We start from the raw sequence: 21,271 nt of genomic DNA on the forward strand, positions 1-21,271 counted from the left end.
CTACTCTGAGAGCATTAAGAAATCTTTTTCCTGAAAGGCAATTGGGACAATTCAGAAATTAACTAAGTAACTGATGGAAAGAGGGAGTACAATGGAATCAATTGCCCACTCAGTCCTTTCATATAAAAGTTGGTTTAAACAATCATAACATATAGCCGATAATGACAAATTTGTTTATTCTGTTTCTCTTCACTCGACCTCTTTTGGTCACTGGATCTTGGACAATCATGAAAGCAGCTGCCACTTTCTCACTCCTTTAAGAAGCTGGAAATGTGAGGCTTGTTTAACTTTTCAAGTCAGGAGCCAAAAAGTCACAATCACCTTCCCCTATCTGAAATTGGAAATGCTGGCTGGCTAGTTTTTTTTTTTAGAAACTAGGAGGTGAAGGGTAGAGAGAGAAATGTGAAACTCAGGACATGTCAGTACATGCCACGTAATGCTCTGCCTACAGAAAAACCTGCTGACTTTGAGAAATCGCTCCCTCCCAAAAATGTGATTAGCAGGGATCCTCTTTTAAAATAAAACAATGTCCCTTATATCTTCAGCATATCTTAGTCGATAACCATTTGTTTTCATATCTGTTTCAGAAATATCAATAGTGAATGGCTAAAAACATTATTTAAGAAAAACAATCATTTTCCGCTATATAACTCAAATTTGAAAAGAGAGAATAAAATGTAATAAAACAAAGAAGCTAAGAACAAAGGCAGAGATACCTCATCTAGCCCGGACCCACTGTAAAAATAATGTTGCAATTTAAATTAAATTATAATTAATAGCAGCAGTTTTGTTGAAGTGTCTCAAATTATTACTTTAGATGCTGAAACTCCAGTGGTTTCCATGGAGATATTTTCTCTAGGAGATGTCTAATTTTTTTGTCTCTGATATATGACAACCTGAAGCTTCCAGAGCCTTTCATTTTGGGGGGTTTTATGTTAGATATTTCAATTTATATGCACTTGAATATGTTTTGTTTGCAATTGGTTTCTGAGCCTAAATATTTTGAAACTTAGTAAATAAGAACCACAACCACCAAATTTATCTTCTGTAAATAAAAAAATAAATTTACTCTCTCCTTATTCACTAGGACAGACAAGAAATTATAGGCTAAAGAATTCAAATTTCTTTTTAATATTCTGTTCTTACAATTTTTTTTTTTTTTTTTTTTTTGAGATGGAGTCTCATTCTGTTGTCCAGGCTGGAGTGTAGTGGCACGATTTCGGCTCACTGCAGCCTCCACCTCCCAGGCTCAAGCAATTCTCCTGCCTCAGCCTCTCAAGTAGCTGGGACTATAGGCGTGTGCCACCACACCTAACTCATTTTTTTTTCTTTGAGATGGAGTCTCGCTCTGTTGTGCAGGCTGGAGTGCAGTGGCACAATCTCGTCTTACTGCAACCTCCACCTCCTGGGTTCATGCCATTCTCCTGCCTCAGCCTCCTGAGTAACTGGGACTATAGGCACCCGCCATCACGCCTGGCTAATTTTTTGTATTTTTAGTAGAGATGGGGTTTCTCTGTGTTAGCCAGGATGATCTCGATCTCCTGACCTCATAATCTGCCTGCCTCGGCCTCCCAAAGTGCTGGGATTACAGGCGTGAGCCACGGCACCCAGCCTATAGCTGTCTTTTAAATCAATTTCCAGTACTTAAGCATCTGCCCTGAAACTTTTTTTATAATTTTTCATATTCTGTAAATGGAATCAAGTTATATTCAATGCAATATTTTAAAGCACGATTTGCACAATTCCTGGTTACATGAGTGTTTCTGTAAAGGTAATGGGCTATTCTCTCTGTGCTGCTTTGGCCCATCAGGGGTCTGTATGTGTCACCAAGGGAAGGTCAGATTTCTGTGCTTCTGCAACGTGGGCTCAGAGTTCTTAGCTTGCCACCTTGCTCAGCTGACTCTGCTGTCATGTGTAATTATCCTTTGTCAGATAAAATGTCTCCACACTCAGCTTCTGAAGAAAAGCAAACACAGTCAGAAGCCTTTAGATTTCGTTGGCTTCCCCAGACAGCCCACTAACCACAGAAAAAGCAGTTGGGCTAAATTGGTTGGTTGCCTTAAGACCCTACAATGCTGTTGTCATTTGATAGAGCTGGTAGAGACTGATGGCTTCTCATCAGAGACAATTCAGCTGAATGTTAAATGAATGGTTTTAGAGCCAACTTCAGGGTTCAAATACTAGCTCCACCATTTCCTGGTTGTGTGACCTCAAACAAGTTTTTATCCTTCCAAAATGGGATGAACGTGTCAAGGCTCACATGAGGATTAAATGAGTTAGCATGAAAAGGAGTGAGAACAGGGTCTGACTTGTGGGAAGTGCTATTATTATTTCCAAAACCGCTTGTTCCTGAAATTTGAATTTCACATAAATCAACACGAAATGTTTTGGACTCCACGATGGAAGAAAGGCACTTCTGGGCCCGTTCTACCACAACTAGCCACTTGATTTTCTGCCATTTTTGCAACTTTGCCTTTGAAAGTTGCTCCATGGTCATAGAATTCAGAGTTGGACTGGGTCCTAGAAAGCTTTGTGTTTGAAGAAACTTTAGTCCAAATGATGACTCATTTCACATAATCTTAGAATTTAGAGCTTTACCAGTCATTGCATCTAAACAACCTATGTGGCCTTTGTTGTTTAATGTTGGAGTTCAGAACTTGTCACTGGCATTCAAGAGTCCCTCTTACTCGGGAGGCTGAGGCAGGAGAATGGCGTGAACACGGGAGCTGCAGCTTGCAGTGAGCCAAGACCGCACCACTGCACTCAAGCCTGGGTGACAGAGCGAGACTCCGTCTCCAAAAAAAAGAAAAAAGAAAAAAAGAGTCCCTCTTTCCCCAGCGGCCAAGGGAAGGACATCACCCTCACCCCTGCCCAGCACACAGATGTGAGAGGTGCTCGCTCCTTGGTCATCTTGCTGTCACAGCAAAGCCTTTCAGGAATGTAGTGGAGAGAAGGGTGAAACACCTTTAGAAATGGAATGAAACTGTCATATTGTATTTTTTGGAAAACGAAAGTATACTTTTACTCACCCAGCTCCAACATATGACTGCCCTTACAAAGTATGTTTGTTATTTTTGGGGTTTTTTCTTAACTTGAAAATGAAAGAAGGGAAAATGTATAGTAGTGAGCTCTCAGACTGCTTCTCATACGGGAGACAAAGACAGTGGAAGGGAAGGGCATCTGTGTGTTAAGGTGTGACTGCAGCCATGTCTGAGTATGTTTGAGGACTGATAATATATCTGCCTTCTCCTTGGGTGAGGAGCATAGTAGTGCATATGTGTGTGGGTGCTGAAGCCTTAGCCAGGATGTTTACTAAGTACTTTCCTGGAAGAAGAATCTCCCATCATCAATTCCTCCAGAAATATGTCCTGCCTGGCCTGTGCTGGGTGGAGGAGGGGAGGAGAGCTAATCTCTGAGTGGTGCAATGGAAACATGGTCTACAAATATAGGAACAGGGCTGACCACACACAAGAAGGACACGTGCAAGGGAAATATGCAGAAATATGTGGGCTTTTATAAGACTCTAAATCAGACTGGAATGGCACCATGCTTTGGTGGTTAACATGGAGTGTCATTTGGGGATCCAGAAGAGAAGTATGTTGAACATAGTCTGTGCTTATTTGATGAAAGACTGGTCTTGAGAATGTTATAGCTAGTCTATTTTAAACTAACACTCCAAATTTGGACCTTCTCACTATGTTTCCCAAAGTATAGGTTCCTTGATACTCCAGCACCACTAAAATTGTTCAGCTCTCCCAGCAAGCTGGGTGAGGGGAACATGGATGTTAGCAGAATAGGTGAGCTTTATCATGCATGTCTCAGTCATGTTTCTTGGTCCCGTTTTTCTCTATGCGCATTTCCAAGAGGATGTTGGTTCCCAGGGGAAAGGACAGTTGCAATAAAATGTATCTATCAAAATAGCAATTGCGTTGATTGCCAGAATAAAATGGCTTTGCCTCAAGGGGGTAAGCACTCACATGCATTAGGACAACCAGGCTTACGGCTTAAATAAATCCAGGAAAATAGGAATGCTCACACTAAACAAACAAAAGATTTTGCCCTTGAAATGTATAAGGATTCCTGACCTGAGGGTTTTCTACAAATTGTGTTTTAACAATAACCAAAGTCCAGTGGACTAGGAGTCATTAATATATTTTCTATATTCAATATGTCCATCTCCTTTGTTAGGAAGAATAGGAATCCTGCCTCACTGTAAGGATTTAGTTGAGACTAGGCATCTGACTTTCAAAATTCTACCTGCATAGAAGGTTTTGTTATCAGAAGAAGCTACACAATGTTTACACACCTCTCAATCAACTGATTTTAATTATGCCAGCCAATGAACATCCATTTAGCCCTTGCTACTGCATTATTAGTCACTGGAACTGCAAACATGATTAAGATTGGTCTCTGACTTTAAGAGGATGACTGTCATGTAAGAAGTCACAAGAATTAAGATTATTCCCATTGAGAAAAGGGACACACACTTAATCTGACGTCGCTGAGGATACTTTCAGGAAAGTGGTAAGATCTGATGGACAAAGAAAAGGATAGTAAACCAGATGTCCAGACAGAGTGCCATATGGAATAGAAAAGGTGTGTCAACTGGAGGCATCAGGAACTCCTATGAGACGGGAGAGTTCCCTGGACCCCTTCACTGGACTTGCAACAGGGGTGCAGCTCACTCAAACCTTTTGCGGGAGGGGGAGCACACAGGCAAGCGGGTGCCGCAGCTGGGGTGAACGCTTTTGGTCTCCGGCCCCACAGCAGCGTCTAGGGGTATGTTATAATTAATGCTCTTTTAGCAGTTACTGTCTGGGGATGGCTAAGTGTTAACCAGCTCATTGGAGACAGCGTGACAGCCTTTTATCCCCTGTCCTCTTGGTACCCAGGTCCTTGTCTGGCATCCAGGAAGAATCAGGTCACACAGTTTCACTGAGTGATGGAGGTGGCTCTCAGTGGGGTGGGGAGCTGGAAAGGGGTGAAGTGGGAAGATAATTCTCTTCAGTCATCCTCAGCCAAACTGCTTTCCAACTGTCCAGTTATCTCTTCAACATTCAGATGCTGCTTCTCCTCTTAAGGTTCAGCTGCTTGTTCTCTTCTCTGCCACGCTGCTCTGCTCCTCTGCCAGTGGAGCTTGGGGTTTTTATGGTTACAGGATTGGGGGGCATGGCAGGCCAGGGTGGTTTTGGAAAAAGCATTTGGGTGGGAAAACAGGGCTGTGAAGTTCTCATTTAGGGCTGTGGGCTCAGGTTTGTGTGGAACCCTTGCCAGGGACTCCACCCTCTTCTACCCAGTATTTCTCTGCCTCCTGTCCATATCACCTATACCTAGAATGTTGAGTTGGAAAAGTGACCCCAGGAAGGAAGGGGCAGGAGAGAAATCCAGCTCAAGGGAGTCCTTCTTCCGTATGCCAAGGAGTTCAGATTTACACCCAAACCAATCCTGGAATATTTTTAAATGTTCCTCTCTAGCTGTTGTCATTCTCCTTGCGTCATCTCAGGTAACTCCTTCCACTATCTCCATATGTTCTGCTACTGTTTTTATCGGTAACCTCAAGGGAACCAGATTACCATTGTAATTTTTTTTTTTTCTTTTTTGAGATGGAGTCTCGCTCTGTCGCCAGGGTGGAGTGCAGTGGTGCAATCTCGGCTCACTACAACCTCCGCCTCCCAGGTTCAAGCAATTCTCCTGCTTGCTTCAGCCTCCTGAGTAGCTGGACTACAGGCACGTGCCATCATGCACAGCTTTTTTTTTTTTTTTTTGAGACAGTCTCGCTCTGTCACCAGGCTGGAGTGCAGTGGCGTGATCTCAGCTCACTGCAACCTCTGCCTCCCAGGTTCAAGCGATTCTCCTGCTTCAGCCTCCCGAATAGCTGGGACTACAGGCACACGCCATCATGCCCAGCTAATTTTTGTATTTTTAGTAGAGACAGGGTTTCACCATGTTGGCCAGGATGGTCTCGATCTCTTGACCTCATCATCCACTTGCCTCGGCCTCCCAAAGTGCTGGGATTACAGGCGTGAGCCACCATGCCTGGCCTACCATTGTAGTTTTTTCTCACTATACTTAATATATTTTGAAGGTACATATTATTTAAAGAAGGTCATGATGGGGCAGGGGATAGGGGAAGACAAAGAAAAAGGAGGTCAGGAAATTTCTGCATTTATCAAAAGGAGACAGAAAATATGACTCACTCACAAAGTATCCAAATATCTAGTAAATATCTCCACCTGGCTGCCCTACTAGCACCTCCAACTCAATATGTCCAATACAAAACTAATTAATTCCTCATCACCTAAAAGGGCTCCTCCTCCCATACTCCCAACCCAAGCCAAACTGTCTGCAAGCTGGGACCTCCTCAACCCTTCAACTCCTTGTCCCTTTCTAGCCTTCAAAAGGCAGGGTAGAGAAGATTGTTGACTTTGGAATGAACGCTACCTGGCTTCTAATTTTAGCTAGACTGTTCATTAGCTTGGTGACTTTCTAGAAGGATGTGGACTAAATAGTGTCCAGAAAAGAGTAATTATAATGTCAAAAGGTCTGGAAAAGATGAGCAGTAACGGTGCAAGTTTTCATTCCTGAAAAATAGCTTTTGGTCTTTGAAGGGTGGCTTATGCCAGGGAATTGTATATATTCATAACCAAATCTTCCTGTGCTTATGGTTTATGGGTGGCATGACTTATCAGGCAATTTACTGTAAATGGACAAGTTCATAATTGAAACCACATCCATGCTTCAGTATACAGTCTAAAGACTATATAAACCAAACTCTTCAAGGATGCGTGGAATAAACAGACCATGTTGGACCAGGAAGTTCTCATTAGCTAAAGAACTTTATTCTCTATTTTGTCTATTTTATTGTTCACTGTGTATCCTCAGCACTTGGAATGAAGTCTGACATATGGTAGGCATTCTATAAAGATTTAGTGAATGCGTGAATGAATAAATTTGGAGAAGATTCAGGTTTAAAAAAGAAAGCCAAGGTTTTCATTATATGTTTTCATGTAAACCAGTTTTATTCCCATAGGATAATTTTAGGATTAATCTTATATCCGATGATAAGCCTAATAAATGAAAGATCTTTACATTCTTGGGCTGACATTTGTGATTGGGAATATTAATCCACGCTACCTACCCCAGAAAATCCTGAAGGGAAATGGGAAAGTGAGCTGATGGGGAAGTAGCTGACTACACTGTACTTCGCGTTGGCTCTCCCCATCTCCCTGCCTAGCTAACTGGATTTAGGATTGGACCAATTGGCCAGGCATGGTGGCTTGCACCTGTAATCCCAGCACTTGGAAAGGCCAAGGCGGGAGGATCGTTTGAGCCCAGGAATTCAAGACCAGCTTAGGCAACATAGGGAGACCCCATCTCTACAAAAAAGAAAAAAAATTTCCAGGTGTGATAGTGCATGGCTGTGGTCCCAGCTACTCAGGAGGCTGAGGCGGGAGGAACACTTGAGCCTGGGAGGTCCAGGCTGCAGTGAGCCATGATTGTGCCACTGCCCTCCAGCCTGGTCAACACACCAAGACCAAATCTTAAAAAAAAAAAAAAAAAAAAAAAAAAAGAATTGAGCCAGTTAAAACAAGCAAAAACCATCAGTGGTCTCTTTTGCATCCCCCAGTTAAAGACTTGGGGAATATGAAATCCTTGAATACTCGAGAGTTAAGTTCACTTGCATTTGTAGCTTTCTTAGTGTCTGTGCTTTTACTCAGTCAACTGATAGTTGAGATAATTTGGAATATATATATATAAAGTATAATTTTCCTGGTACTAAACAAGAATATCAAGTCTGGCCAGGTGCAGTGGCTCATGCCTGTAATTGCAGCATTTTGGGAGGCCAAGGTGAGTGGATAACTTGAGGCCAGGAGTTTGAGACCAGGCTGGCCAACATGGTGAAACCCCATCTCTACTAAAAATACAAAAATTAGCCAGGCGTGGTGGCAGGTGCTTGTAATCCCAGCTACTTAGGAGGGTGAGGCAGCAGAATCACCTGAGCCTGAAAGGCAGCGGTTGCAGCGAGCCAAGATCACACCACTGCACTCCAGCCTGGATGACAGAGTGAGACCCTTTCCCCGCCCTCACCACCCCCCCAAAAAAGAATATCAAGGCTAAAAGAGAAAGGATCAAATCACGTGTGTTGAAAAAATCTGGAATCTCCCTTTTTGGTTGCCATATTTCCAAGAGAAGAGGAGGAAAAAGGGCTCTACCTGCTTTTCATCATTATCCTGGATAATCTTGGAAGTCCATAGCCCAGGAATAAATTAGTGTTAGAAAACGGAGTATGTAGCAATGTTCTCCCTGAATCATCACATAAACCTATTTGCCTGGTGTGTACACATTGCATTGTACCAAATAAGTACTTCTAAATTCTTTTTACATTTAACTGGTGCCATCCAGTAGCCAGAGCTTGCTTTAGACTAAGGTGATCTGCTTCTATTGGAAGATTTACCTTAACTTCTCCAACAGAAGACCAACAAATGTGAATTGTTTCTGAAGTTGTATTAGGTCCTGTGGATGACAGAAGATAGTCTGCTGACCTGCAGATGGACTTTGGGATCTATTTGCCTTTACCGGGCTTAAAATTTGTTTTATCTTAGAGAAATACCTAAATTTAACACAACTGATTCTTATCATTTATAATAGGGAAAGAAATGGAAAATTCACTAGGCAGTTAATATTCTTCTCAACTATTTTGAATTATTACCCCCTTACAAATTCCTGAAGTGTGCCAGTGTCTTATTACAGCCATGAAAAATACGAGTTCAAAGGAATGATTCCTTTTTAAACTTTTTAATACCGTAGCTGTGAAAAGCTCATCTATAAATATATTGAATGCCACCAGTTGTGCATGGGGTTAAAAGTGGATGGGAAGCAGATTTCAACCAAATGTAAGAAACATATTCAAATGCATAAACTCATCTGTCTGTGGAACTAGAGCAGGCCAGCTCAGGTAGTTCTAAGATTCTCTAATATTGCTCCAAGTGGGAAGTCGTGTTTACCTAGGCTTTGTGCAAAGAGAAACAGCAGGAAAAGAGATGGAGGCTGTTGTGATTCTTGTGGGAGAGAATGGCAAGACGGGCCCATCTGAAATGGAGATTTCATTTGGGAAAACAAAGTGTTGAAGAGTTGCATGAAGAAATAGATATCAAATTATGTGGGATCAATAGTATACTTGACTCTGACACTTGACTCTTTCTTTCTTTCTGTACAGCCAGTGCGGATTTTCCATATAATCCAGGACAAGGCCAAGCTATAAGAAATGGAGTCAACAGAAACTCGGCTATCATTGGAGGTAGGTGATGTCTAGAGGGAAACTCGGCTATCATTGGAGGTAGGTGATGTCTAGAGGGAAACTCGGCTATCATTGGAGGTAGGTGATGTCTAGAGGAGGCTTATATGGGGCTACTCAACCATGGAAAGTAATAGTTGTCAATAACATAATAGTCTAGGAAAAAAAGTTTTCTAGGTTTTTACATTATTCATTTTGCTGTTTAAAGATTATGACATATGATGTGAAGAAATACAGTAAATATCACCAGGCACAGTGGCTCACCTCTGTTATCCTAGCACTTTGGGAGGCCGAGGTGGGCAGATCACCTGAGGTCAGGAATTCGAGACCAGCCTAGCCAACATGGCAAAACCCCATATCTACTAAAAATACAAAAATTAGCTGGGCGTGGTGGCTCACACCTGTAGTCCCAGCTACTCGGGATACTGAGGCAGGAGAATTGCTTGAACCTGGGAGGCAGAGGTTGCAGTGAGCCGAGATCGCACTACTGCACTCCAACCTGAGCAACAGAGTGAGACTCCATCTCAAAAACAAAAAAAAGAAAGAAATATAGTAAATGTGACCTGGCTACTTTTTAATGCTGGCTTGTAAAAAATAGCAGTGGCAAGCTGGACAGACTCAGAATAATTAAGTAGGTAGTAATGACCATAGCCAGGACATTTCTTTATCCCCCTCCGATCTTGTTCAGTCTTATCCTTTCGCAACCCAAATGGTCCAGGATAGTGTACTATAAAAAATGAAAAGGAATGCTGGGTGCAGTGGCTTACGCCTGTAATCTCAGCACTTTGGGAGGCCGAAGCGGGTGGATCATTTGAGGTCAGGAGTTCAAGACCAGCCTGGCCAACATGGTGAAACCCCATCTCTAAAAATACAAAAGTTAGCCAGGCGTGGTGGCACATGCCTGTAATCCCAGCTACTCGGGAGGCTGAGACAGGAGAATTGCTTGAGCCTGGGAGGCAGAGGTTGCAGTGAGCTGAGATCACACCACTGTACTCCAGTCTGGGTGACAGAGTGAGACCTTGTCTCAAAAAAAAAAAAAAAAAAAAGAAAAGAAAAGGAAAATGCCAGTCTGGTTTCAGTTAACATAATATAAATTATCAGAAAATTACTGGAGGTCATTACTTTAAGTGAAATAAGCTAGGCACAAAAAGACAAATATTGCAGGTCCTCACTGATACACAGGAGTTAAAAGATTTAAACACATGGAGGTAGAAAGAAAAACACATAACAGAGACTAGAAAAGTTGAGCAGGAGGAGAAAGGAGAATGAAGAGAAGTGGGTTACAGGGTGCAAACATACAGTAAGATAAAAGGAACAAATTCAGGGTTTGCTAGCCAGGTAGGATGACTATATCTAACAAAAATGTATTGTACTTGGTTGATGAACCCCTAAATACTATGACTTGATCACTATTCCTTATATACGTGTAACAAATTTTCTCATGTACCCCATAAATTTGCACAACTAATAAAAACTAAAAATGTATCAGAAAATTAATGAGCTGTAGCATCTAAAATATTCCAGTGTTTTCTTCTCACCATGGACAGCTACATAATAATTTGACTCTCCTAGGATAGCCATTGAGCCTCATGCGTAGATCATATGTAATATTGACATCCCCATTACCATTAAGATCCCAATCCTGTTTTTTGCTTTTTTTAAATGAACTTAATTGAAGCATCTTGAACTTAATTGAAGCATCTATAAGTGTAACAAGTCCATAACTTTAATTTTATTTATTTTTTTGAGACAGAGTCTTGCTTTCTGTTGCCCAGGCTGTAGTGCAGTGGTGTGATCTCAGTTCACTGCAATCTCTGCCTCCCAGGTTCAAGCAATTCTCCTGCCTCAGCCTCCTGTGTAGCTGGGACTACAGGTGTGCACCACCATGCCTGGCTAATTTTTGTATTTTTAGTAGAGACGGGATTGTACCACGTTGGCCAGGCTGGTCTCCAACTCTTGACCTCAAGTGATCCACTCGCCTCAGCCTCCCAAAGTGCTGGGATTATAGGTGTGAGCCACCGTGCCCAGCCCCAATCTTTTTATAGTTTGTGGTTGGTTTGTCCTATCTAAAAATCTGCCTACCCAAAGGTTTTGAAGATTTTCAGCTTTCTTCTAGAAGTTGTATCACTTTATCATTTACCACTAGGTCTTTAATCACTTGGAGTTAATGTTTATAAATGGTGTGAGAGAAGAGTCAAAGTCAGTAGTTTCCAAATGAATATCTAGTTACTCCAAAACCATTTGTTGAAAAAAAAAAAAAAAAAAAACTACACTTTTCCTCAATTGAATTTTCTTGGCACTTTGTTAAAGCAACTGACCATATATGTGTGTGTGTCTATTTTCTGGGCTTTTTGTTTTGTTGGTCTATATATCTTTCCTTAGCCAATATCATGCTTGCTTTACTGTTGTATCTTTTTTTGTTGAGATGGGAGTCTCACTCTGTTGCCAGGCTGGAGTACAGTGGTGCAATCTCAGCTCATTGCAACCTCCGACTCCCTGGTTCAAGCGATTCTCCTGCCTCAACCTCCCGAGTAGCTGGGATTACAGGCACGCACCACCATGTCCAGCTAATTTTTGTATTTTTAGTAGAGATGGGGTTTCACCATGTTGGCCAGGATGGTCTCGATCTCCTGACCTTGTGATCCACCCATCTCATTCTCCAAAACTGGTAGGATTACAGGTGTGAACCATCACTCCTGGCCTGTTGTATCTTTATACTAAGTCTTGAAATAAACAATGTAAGTTCTGTAATCCTGGCCAGGCGCAGTGGCGCACGCCTGTAATCCCAGCACTTTGAGAGGCCGAGACGGGTTCATTAGGACATCTTAATGATATTTAGCATTTCTATCTTTACATGGTATATCTATACATTTATTTGTCTCTTCAGTTTCTCTCAGCAACGTATTGTGGTTTTCAATGCGAAGTCTTGAACAGCTTTTAAATTTGTGCAATTATTACTATTTTATTAATTTCATTTTCTAAGTGTTTCTCTCTGGCATGTAAAAGTGTAATTGATCTTTTATATCAGCCTTGCCTTCTGTGACCTTGCTAAATTTGCTGTTAGTTCTAATAACTTTTTTGTATATTCCTCAGAATTGTCTACCTAGACAAGCATGTTACCTGAGAATAATGAGATTTTTTTACTTGTTTCTTTCCAGTCTATATCCTTTTATTGTTTCATTGCACCGGGTAGGATTTTCAGTACAAAAGTGAATAAATATTGAGATTTGACAATTTTGCATTGTTCCCTATGTTAGGGGAACGTGTTTGATCTTTCACTATTAAATAGGATATTGGCTGTAGGTTTCCAATAGATGTCCTTTATCAGATTGAGAAAGTTTCTTCTACTCATAGTTTACTGAAAGCTGTATGATGAATGGGTATTGGAAGTTTTCCAGATGCTTTTTCTGCATCTATTTAGATGATCATATTGTTTTACTCCTTATTTGCTTAATGTGGTAAATCACCTTGCTTTACTTTTTAATGTTTTTTGGGGGTTTTTTTTGTTTTTTTTTGAGACGGAGTCTCGCTCTGTTGCCCAGGCTGGAGTGCAGTGGCGCAATCTCGGCTCACTGCAAGCCCTGCCTCCTGGGTTGACGCCATTCTCCTACCTCAGCCTCCCGAGTAGCTGGGACTACAGGTGCCTGCCACCACACCCGGCTAATTTTTTGTATTTTTAGTAGAGACGGGGTTTCACCGTGTTAGCCAGGATGGTCTCGATCTCCTGACCTCGTGATCCGCCCACCTCGGCCTCCCAAAATGCTGGGATTACAGGCGTGAGCCACCGTGCCCGGCCTATTTTTTAATGTTAAACCAAACTTGCATTCCTAGGATTAACATTATCATAATACATGATCTTTTTTACATATTGCTGGGTTTGATTTGCTAAAATTCTATTTAAAAGAATATTGTGGCCAGGCATAGTGGCTCACGCCTATAATCCCCACACTTTGGGAGGCCGAGGCAGGTGGATTACCTGAGGTCAGGAGTTCAGGACCAGCCTGACCAACACGGTGAAACCCTGTCTCTACTAAAAATATAAAAATTAGCTGGGCATAGTGGTGGGTGCCTGTAATCCCAGCTACGCGGGAGGCTGAGACAGGAGAATTGCTTGAACCTGGGAGGCTGAGGTTACAGTAAGCCCAGATCGTGCCATTGCACTCCAGCCTGCGCAACAAGAGCTAAACTCCGTCTCAAAAAAAAAAAAAAAAAAAAAAAAAGAATATTGCTCCATAGTTTTCTTGTAACATTTTTATGGTTTTAGTATCAGGATAATGCTGGGCTCATAAAATGAATTGAGTAGTGTTTTCTCTTGTATTTTAAGAAAGATGTGTAGGATTGGTCTAATATCATTAGGTAATGTTTGTTAGTAGTATTGTTTGAGTCTAATTTAAAATTTTTGCTGATTTTCTGTTCAATTGTTCTATCAGTTTCTGACAGAACAGTGTTAAAATCTCCAACTATAATTGCAAATTGGTCTAATTCTCCTACCAGTTCTGCCAGTTTTTGCTTCATTTAGTTTGCACTTAGGTTAGGTTTATACACATTCGGAACACTGTGTCTTCTTGATGAATGCACCCTTTTGTCATTATGAAATGTTCTTCATTTCTACTAACAACCTTGTCCTTTGTCTCATATTAATGTAGCTATTCCAGCTGATGATTACTGTTTGCATATCTTTTCCCACCCTTTTACTTTTGACCTGTATTTAAAGTTCATGTCTTGTAGACATCATATAGTAGGCATTTTTTATCCACTGTCTCTACTTTTTAATTGGAGTATTTAGATCAGTTATATTTACTTCTATTTCATCTAATCTGTATTATTTCATCCAATTTTTTTTTCCTTTTTTTCTTTCCTTTTTGTTTTTTTTCAGACAGGGTCCCCCTCTGTCACACAAGCTGGAGTGCAGTGGCACGATCTTGGCTCACTGCAGTCTCCGCCTCCCAGGTTCAAGCGATTCTCGCGCCGCAGCCTCCTGGGTAGCTGGGATTACAGGCGCATGCCACCAAGCCTGGCTGATTTTTGTACTTTTAGTATAAGAGACCGGGTTTCACCATGTTGGCCAGGCTGGTCTTAAACTCCTGACCTCATGTAATCCACCCGCCTCAGTGCTTCCAAAGTGCTGGGATTACAGCCATGAACCACTGCACCCGGCCTGATCCAGTATTTTTTTCATTTCAGACATTGTGTGTTTCACCTCTGCAAGTTCCACTTTGTTTCATTTTTTTTCCTCTCATTTTAATCATATTTTCCTTTAAACCCCTGTGCAGGTTTCTAACAGCTATTGTACTATCCTTATCTGCTCATTCCATGCTCTGTCCTTTCTGGATCTCCTTCTAATTGACTGATGTTTCTTCTGGTCGAGTGACATTTTCCTACATTTTTTTTCTCTGAATTATTTTTCTCTGCGGCTTGACGTTATTTAGATGTGTTTTAAAGCTTTTTCAGGACAGATCTAGAGTAGTCTATTCTATGCCTATTTTAGCAAACATCTTTAGCATGACCATTCTATCAACTGTATTAAATGCTCTGATTGTTCAATGAGGTCTCTTCAGTGTGGTTGGTTGGAATATAAACATCTCCCAGCCCTCTGTGAGCTCTGGCTTTTGCCTGGCCTGTGGACTTTCATTCTGTACATGCACATGTTAGTATTATTTAGCCACAAATTCAGAGAGACTTCTGTGCAGATTATTAGGGTTCTTTCTATACATAGCTCTCGCGTGCGCACTCTATCTCCCCTCTCCTTTCAGGGAAACCACTGTGCTTTCTTGTGCTTCCCCTCCCTACACTGCTGTCCAAAAATCACTGTCAGCCAGAAAACTAGGAAAAATGTAGGATTCCTCCTTTTTGTTGTTCTGTTCTGCCTGTTTTCTAATGTCTGAAGACTTGTCATTTCATAGATGTGTCCAGTATTTTAGTTACTTTGGCTGGAAGAGAAGTTACTCCTGTTTTTCCTGTTACTCCTTCATGGACAAAAACAGAAATCTTACTTCATTTTTGTTATCTTTGTTGTTTTGGAGTTTGTGTTTTATATGGGAGAGGGTTGTATCTGAGGGAGCTGTAGTGAAGTGGGGACAGTGTTGGAGGGACGCCCAAGCCCTGTCTAACCTCTCGTGCTTCTCCTTTCTCCACCAGGCGTCATTGCTGTGGTGATTTTCACCATCCTCTGCACCCTGGTCTTCCTGATCCGGTACATGTTCCGCCACAAGGGCACCTACCATACCAACGAAGCGAAGGGGGCGGAGTCGGCAGAGAGCGCGGACGCCGCCATTATGAACAACGACCCCAACTTCACAGAGACCATTGATGAAAGCAAAAAGGAATGGCTCATTTGAGGGGTGGCTACTTGGCTATGGGATAGGGAGGAGGGAATTACTAGGGAGGAGAGAAAGGGACAAAAGCACCCTGCTTCATACTCTTGAGCACATCCTTAAAATATCAGCACAAGTTGGGGGAGGCAGGTAGTGGAATATTCTTGAGACTGATCACAAAAAAAAAAAAACTTTTTAATATTTCTTTATAGCTGCGTTTTCCCTTCTGTATCAAAACTAATACAAAAAAATGCTTTAGAGTTTAAGCAATGGTTGAAATTTGTAGGTAATATCTGTCTTATTTTGTGTGTGTTTAGAGGTGTTCTAAAGACCCGTGGTAACAGGGCAAGTTTTCTACATTTTTAAGAGCCCTTAGAACGTGGGTATTTTTTCTTGAGAAAAGCTGATGCACCTACATATGGCCCCCAACATTCTCTTCCTTTTGCTTCTAGTCAACCTTAATGGGCTGTTGTAGTAACTAGTTCGTGTTCATATACTATTTCCTTTGACGTCCTATAAGTTGGAAAAGAAGGGGGAAAAGAGAACCTATTATTTGCCAGTTTTCAAGCAGAGCTCAATCTATGCCAGCTCTCTGGCATCTGGGGTTCCTGACTGATACCAGCAGTTGAAGGAAGAGAGTGCATGGCACCTGGTGTGTAACGACACAATCAGCACAACTGGAGAGAGGCATTAAAGAACCAGGGAAGGTAGTTTATATTGGGGTTGTCGGTTTGATTTTTCATTGAATTCTACAAGCTAATATTGTTCCACGTATGTAGTCTTAGACCAATTCAATATCTGTAACTATCAGCTGCAATACCATGGTGACCAGCTGTTACAAAAGATTTTTTTCCTGTTTTATCTGAAACATATTGGATTTATATATGTATAAGCGCCTCAATGGGGAATTAGAGCCAGATGTTTTGATTTGTTTGCTCTTTTTCTTTTATAGTGGTAGCAAAAATATGGATAATTTCTAGTGAATGCATAAATTAGGTTGCGCTTCTTATTTTGCTTTAAATCTCTGGTAGTTTTTCCACCCCTGTGACAGAATCCTAATAGACAGTGTCCTGTAAATGGACGCAACACAATAAAGTCAAGTTATTACTGCTGTTACTCTGGATGATATGGAAAACACTGCCATATTTTAAATCAACTACTCCACGTGTTTTTCCATGCAATCACACTGCTGTGATTCAGGGATCTTCTAAGATGGACACATTTGAACCTCACGTTCATCACAAACCTGTACCTGTTGCTTCCCAGAGGATGGAAAAGTGTAGTTAATCACACCTCTTAGTTTAATCTGAAACCTTGACCCAGTTATTTAACAAATAACTCACTGATTATATTTAAAAATAATACACTTCATGTAAACAAATGGGGACAATGCATCCAAAAAATCTTGTTAAACAGATTACACAAAAATTATTTCTAGAAAGACTATCATTTATGATCATTATATTTCAAGCCTCTTATATTTAATAAGCACTTTTTAAAAAATCTTGAGATCCCACCATTCTGAGGAATTAAATATCCTTTTTCCTTATTTGCCTGGGAGAGGTTAAGAGGAGGTTTCGAAGGTATAGATGCTATTGTTCTGATGGCCTGGCTCAATAAAATCGAAATTCTAGTTTGTTAGAATTATGCATTCTTTTTCAAGATTCTCAGTATGCCTAACTTATCAGAGCACGTCAGTTTCTTGGGTAATGGAAAACGTTACCTAGAGTTGCCAGTGGCACATTACACCGTACACAGCACATTCCAAAGGAGACATTGGACCAGTTAATTCCCATGCAAGTCAAGGTAACAGAACAAAAGGGAATCCTGATGCCCTTTTACCATTGCTGGTTGAGCTCAGGCACTGTCATGGACACCCTTAATTTTAAAAGGTTTTAATCATTCTTCTATAAAATACATTTAAAATGGAAAAATATTTAATATCACTAAATATCAGAACAATGTAACATTTACAAATGACATATTAAAAGCAAAGGCTGTTTTATTTAGCCAAGATGATTACCATTAGGAGTTATTTTGTGTATTGTTGAAAGCAAATTTTAAACATGATGTTTTAGAAGTGTTTCTGATTTTTAAACCTGGTTTACAGGTATTATTTCTGCACTTACCAAATAATGCCAGATGGAAATTTATTCTTTCTTGCAATTCCCATGATAGCTCTGTTCTTTATGTATTGTCTCAACACTTTCCCTTTTTCCCCAAAATGAGTAGGGAATTAAAGCCACCCAAAACAGCTTCTGCTACTAAAATGTTCTCATCCTTTCTCCTCCCTCTCCTTTTCCTGCCACAAAAGGTGAAAAATGAGATCCAATCCTCTCACCAAAATTTCAAACCTAGGACACTGGAATGACTGCAGGGATCAGTGGTTCTCCCATATCACCATCAATTAAGACATATAGGACACTGTCTCCCTTCAAGAGGGTTATAATGTGGCCATCAGATAGGAAACCAAAAGGTGGATAAAGTATTAAGTAACTAAGTGCCAAATAAATGCTGGAAATCTTGACCTCTCCTTGGGATTATGGGTTTAACAAAAATCCCTACATCTGTTTATGAAGGCCATATCTAGTACATTTTAAATGGTAATCTATTTATGTGAAGAAAAGGAATTAAGTCTTTCTTCCAACTCTCCCCCTGGACAGCCTAGCACAGTGCAGCCTCGATAACCATGACATTCCCACCCAAGCTCTCAGTGCCTAATCCTGCTTTGTCATTCACATCTCACAAAATCTTGACAGCTTATATTCCAATACATTATCAAGCAAGCACAAGTGTGCTGGTAGTAGCCTCTTTAAATAATATGTATAGACAACAACAACAACAAAAAAAATAGGCTGTTTTAAAGTTTCAGGGAAAGTTGGTGGCTGATTTAAAGTTGTGCAGGAAACGTCTTCTGTGTATGAAGCAAATATCAATGTTTTGAAAAGCTAGGAGATGACTTTGAATGAATGCAAGGTTAGTGAGATCCTAAGCTCTCAAAATAGCATATTCCCTAGAGTTCAAGAAAGCTGGTCCAGGAGGTTGAAAAAGCTATTTTGTTGCTAAATTATTTTCTGGCCCTTCTTAATATTTAAAAATGTATTTCCCCTTGTTACTTTCAACCAACTGCTCAAAAAAACAGACTTGTTATATGGAAGTTTTCATTAAAGAGCTGAAAACAAGAATTTAGAGAGCCTTTCCTAGAAAATGTCCTACTGCCCTGCATTTGACAAACAAGCATCCTTTACTAACAAGAGCAGGAATTCAGAGGCACAAGAAAAAGCATTGGCATGAGCCAAAGAGTCTATCTTAATATTACTTTTCAACATCTGCTGAGCAGCCACCATATGCAGGCTGAGAGCTGGGCACAGACAGAAGCCATTGGAAGCACTTCAGGAACAAGCACACAGCTATGGGACTTGAACATGCAAGTGTTCAGGTCGTGTCAAGAAGCTTTTCTTTCCTTCTATGATGGAATCTGTTCTTTTTGATCCTACTTTTTCCTGTCTTCCTCTCCTCACCACACTATATCCTGCTCTTACGCAGCGAACGTTTTAATGTCCCCTTTATGTCTCATGCCTCCAAACAACATCGAATTTGAAACCCCCCCCCTTTTTTTCTTTTCACCTCACTGTTGAGCAATTTTCCCAAAAAAAGGGCAGCAATTATTAAATTGAATTCAAGTAAGCCAGCCAAAGATAGGTCCTAAATTGCTAGTCCCAGTAGAACCACCTGATCCTAAACCAGTGCGAAACAAACAGTAACAATGTCCCCAGCTGACTTCAGCTAAGAACCAGTGGCTCCTACCCCCATTTTTTTTTTTTTTTTTTTTTTTTGGTTGTTTGTTTTGTTTTGAGACAGAATCTCGCTCTGTCGCCCAGGCTGGAGTGCACTGGCGCAATCTCGGGCTCACTGCAATCTCCTCCTCCTCCCATGTTCAGGCAATTCTCCTGCCTCAGCCTCCCAAGCAGCTGGGATTACAGGCACCCACCATCACACCCGGCTAATTTTTTTTTCTATTTTTAATAGAGGCTGGGTTTCACCATGTTGGCCAGTGTGGTCTCGAACTCCTGACCTCAAGTGATCCGCCAACCTCGGCCTTGCAAAGTGCTGGGATTACAGGTGTGAGCCACCGTGCCGAGCCAGCCCCATTTTTTTAAATGATGTTTTGGTAAGAGTGGACCATAAGAATTAGCTGACAGCATCCCCTTTCTCTCTCCCTGCCTTGGTGCGACCCTCCCTGTGTGACCTTGGTCAAGTCCTCAAACTTTTGTCCCATATTTAAGATGGACCTGTTTTACCTACTTCATAAGACAGTTGCAAGGTGCCATTGATTCTTGACTGCAAAATACCTTGAAACCCTTATATAAAGGCTGAAGTCAATGGAGCCTAGTGGAAGACTTACTTTGTGGCTTGTGGTTGAAAGTCACATCAAAAGACAAATGTGGCCACGTTCAGGAATTGGAGAGTTACTGGCATGGCTCTACAACTGCTCAATTATTAATCATGCAGACTAACGTGTCAACACTGGGAGATACAACATAGCAAAAGGAAAGAGAGATTAGAATTTTTTGTGCAGAAAGCCCTAAATTCCCACCTGAATGTAACCTGTAGCTCCCTTACCTACTCTTACCCATGCCCTCAAACATGCTAGACTGGCTTATACATAGGCCAACACAAAATACAAACGTGACATGTTCATGTAGCCTAGTGGCTCTATGCCTACTCTCCATGTACCCTGCATGGTAATGTTGGAAACTTTAAAGTACATTTCTTTCACAGCAGTATTTTTTTTCATAAGTGATATATAAATCTCATTCAATGAAATGGGGAAATCACGTTGAGAAGTTGGTTTGTTATCTCCCATTGAGCAAAGACTGGCAGGAGATAATAAAAATAAATATGGGCACACGTGTATTAATATATAGCACGCATTTACAAGTTTATTTTCCAGATAAAATTGTGCTATAAGAACAGTTCTACCAAGACAGTCTGCACCATTTCCAAGTCTCAGTTAATCTACAGCAACTGCTGCTTTCGGAGATGGCTGTGAAAATATGGAAGTTCCTCTCGAGTAGGCCAAGAAATAGTTCTAGATTTTACTGATTCTAAGTTTTATTCTGCCAGGTTTTTAAAATTTTTTCAGTGAGCATGGTGACTGCAGAGGTTAGCGCTGTGAAAAGCTGGGCTAAATATTCTTTCTGTAAAGTCAAATAGGATTCCATCCCTGTGAAATAACACAAAATTTCACTCTCTAAAAGCAACGGCATGTAAACTAGAATGAAAGAAGGAAATTATGTACGTATGCCTAATATTCTTTGTGAATGTCTTTCATTTAACTAAAATTATATTAGAAACCAGATTGATAAATAAAAAATTCAAAATAGTTTTAATTATCCTAAAAGCTATTCTTTGTGTTTTGTACCACTTGTCTCTCTTAAGAGCAATTTTCAACCTTCAGCAAAAGTAAGTTCGAAGCACTGAAATATAAGCCTACTGAGAATATCATCTTTCCACAAGTTGTGGAGATACAGTTACTCCTAAAAGGTCTGATTTGGGTATGTCCATGGTTAACCTTCTACCACAAATACCTCCCCATTAAAAGAGGAGTTTTTCGTAAAGTGGCTTAGTGGACATTGACTTTGGTTAATTTACACACATC

At 40.8% G+C, this 21,271-nt stretch overlaps 1 protein-coding gene across 1 annotated transcript in view; it reads left to right on the forward strand.

The window, feature by feature from the left end:
* Window positions 1–21,013, forward strand: part of CNTNAP2 (contactin associated protein 2) — a 1,422,658-nt gene extending 1,401,645 nt beyond the window's left edge. The window contains exons 21-22 of the mRNA XM_058444445.1: window positions 9,218–9,298; window positions 15,434–21,013. Of these exons, the coding sequence (XP_058300428.1) occupies window positions 9,218–9,298; window positions 15,434–15,633 (281 nt within the window). The 3' untranslated portion in view covers window positions 15,634–21,013. The remainder of the gene's footprint in view (window positions 1–9,217; window positions 9,299–15,433) is intronic.
* Window positions 21,014–21,271: the final 258 nt, after the last annotated feature.

The sequence above is a fragment of the Hylobates moloch genome, unplaced genomic scaffold, assembly GCF_009828535.3.
Source record: "Hylobates moloch isolate HMO894 unplaced genomic scaffold, HMol_V3 SCAFFOLD_1, whole genome shotgun sequence".
In the NCBI taxonomy this organism is placed as follows: domain Eukaryota; kingdom Metazoa; phylum Chordata; class Mammalia; order Primates; family Hylobatidae; genus Hylobates; species Hylobates moloch.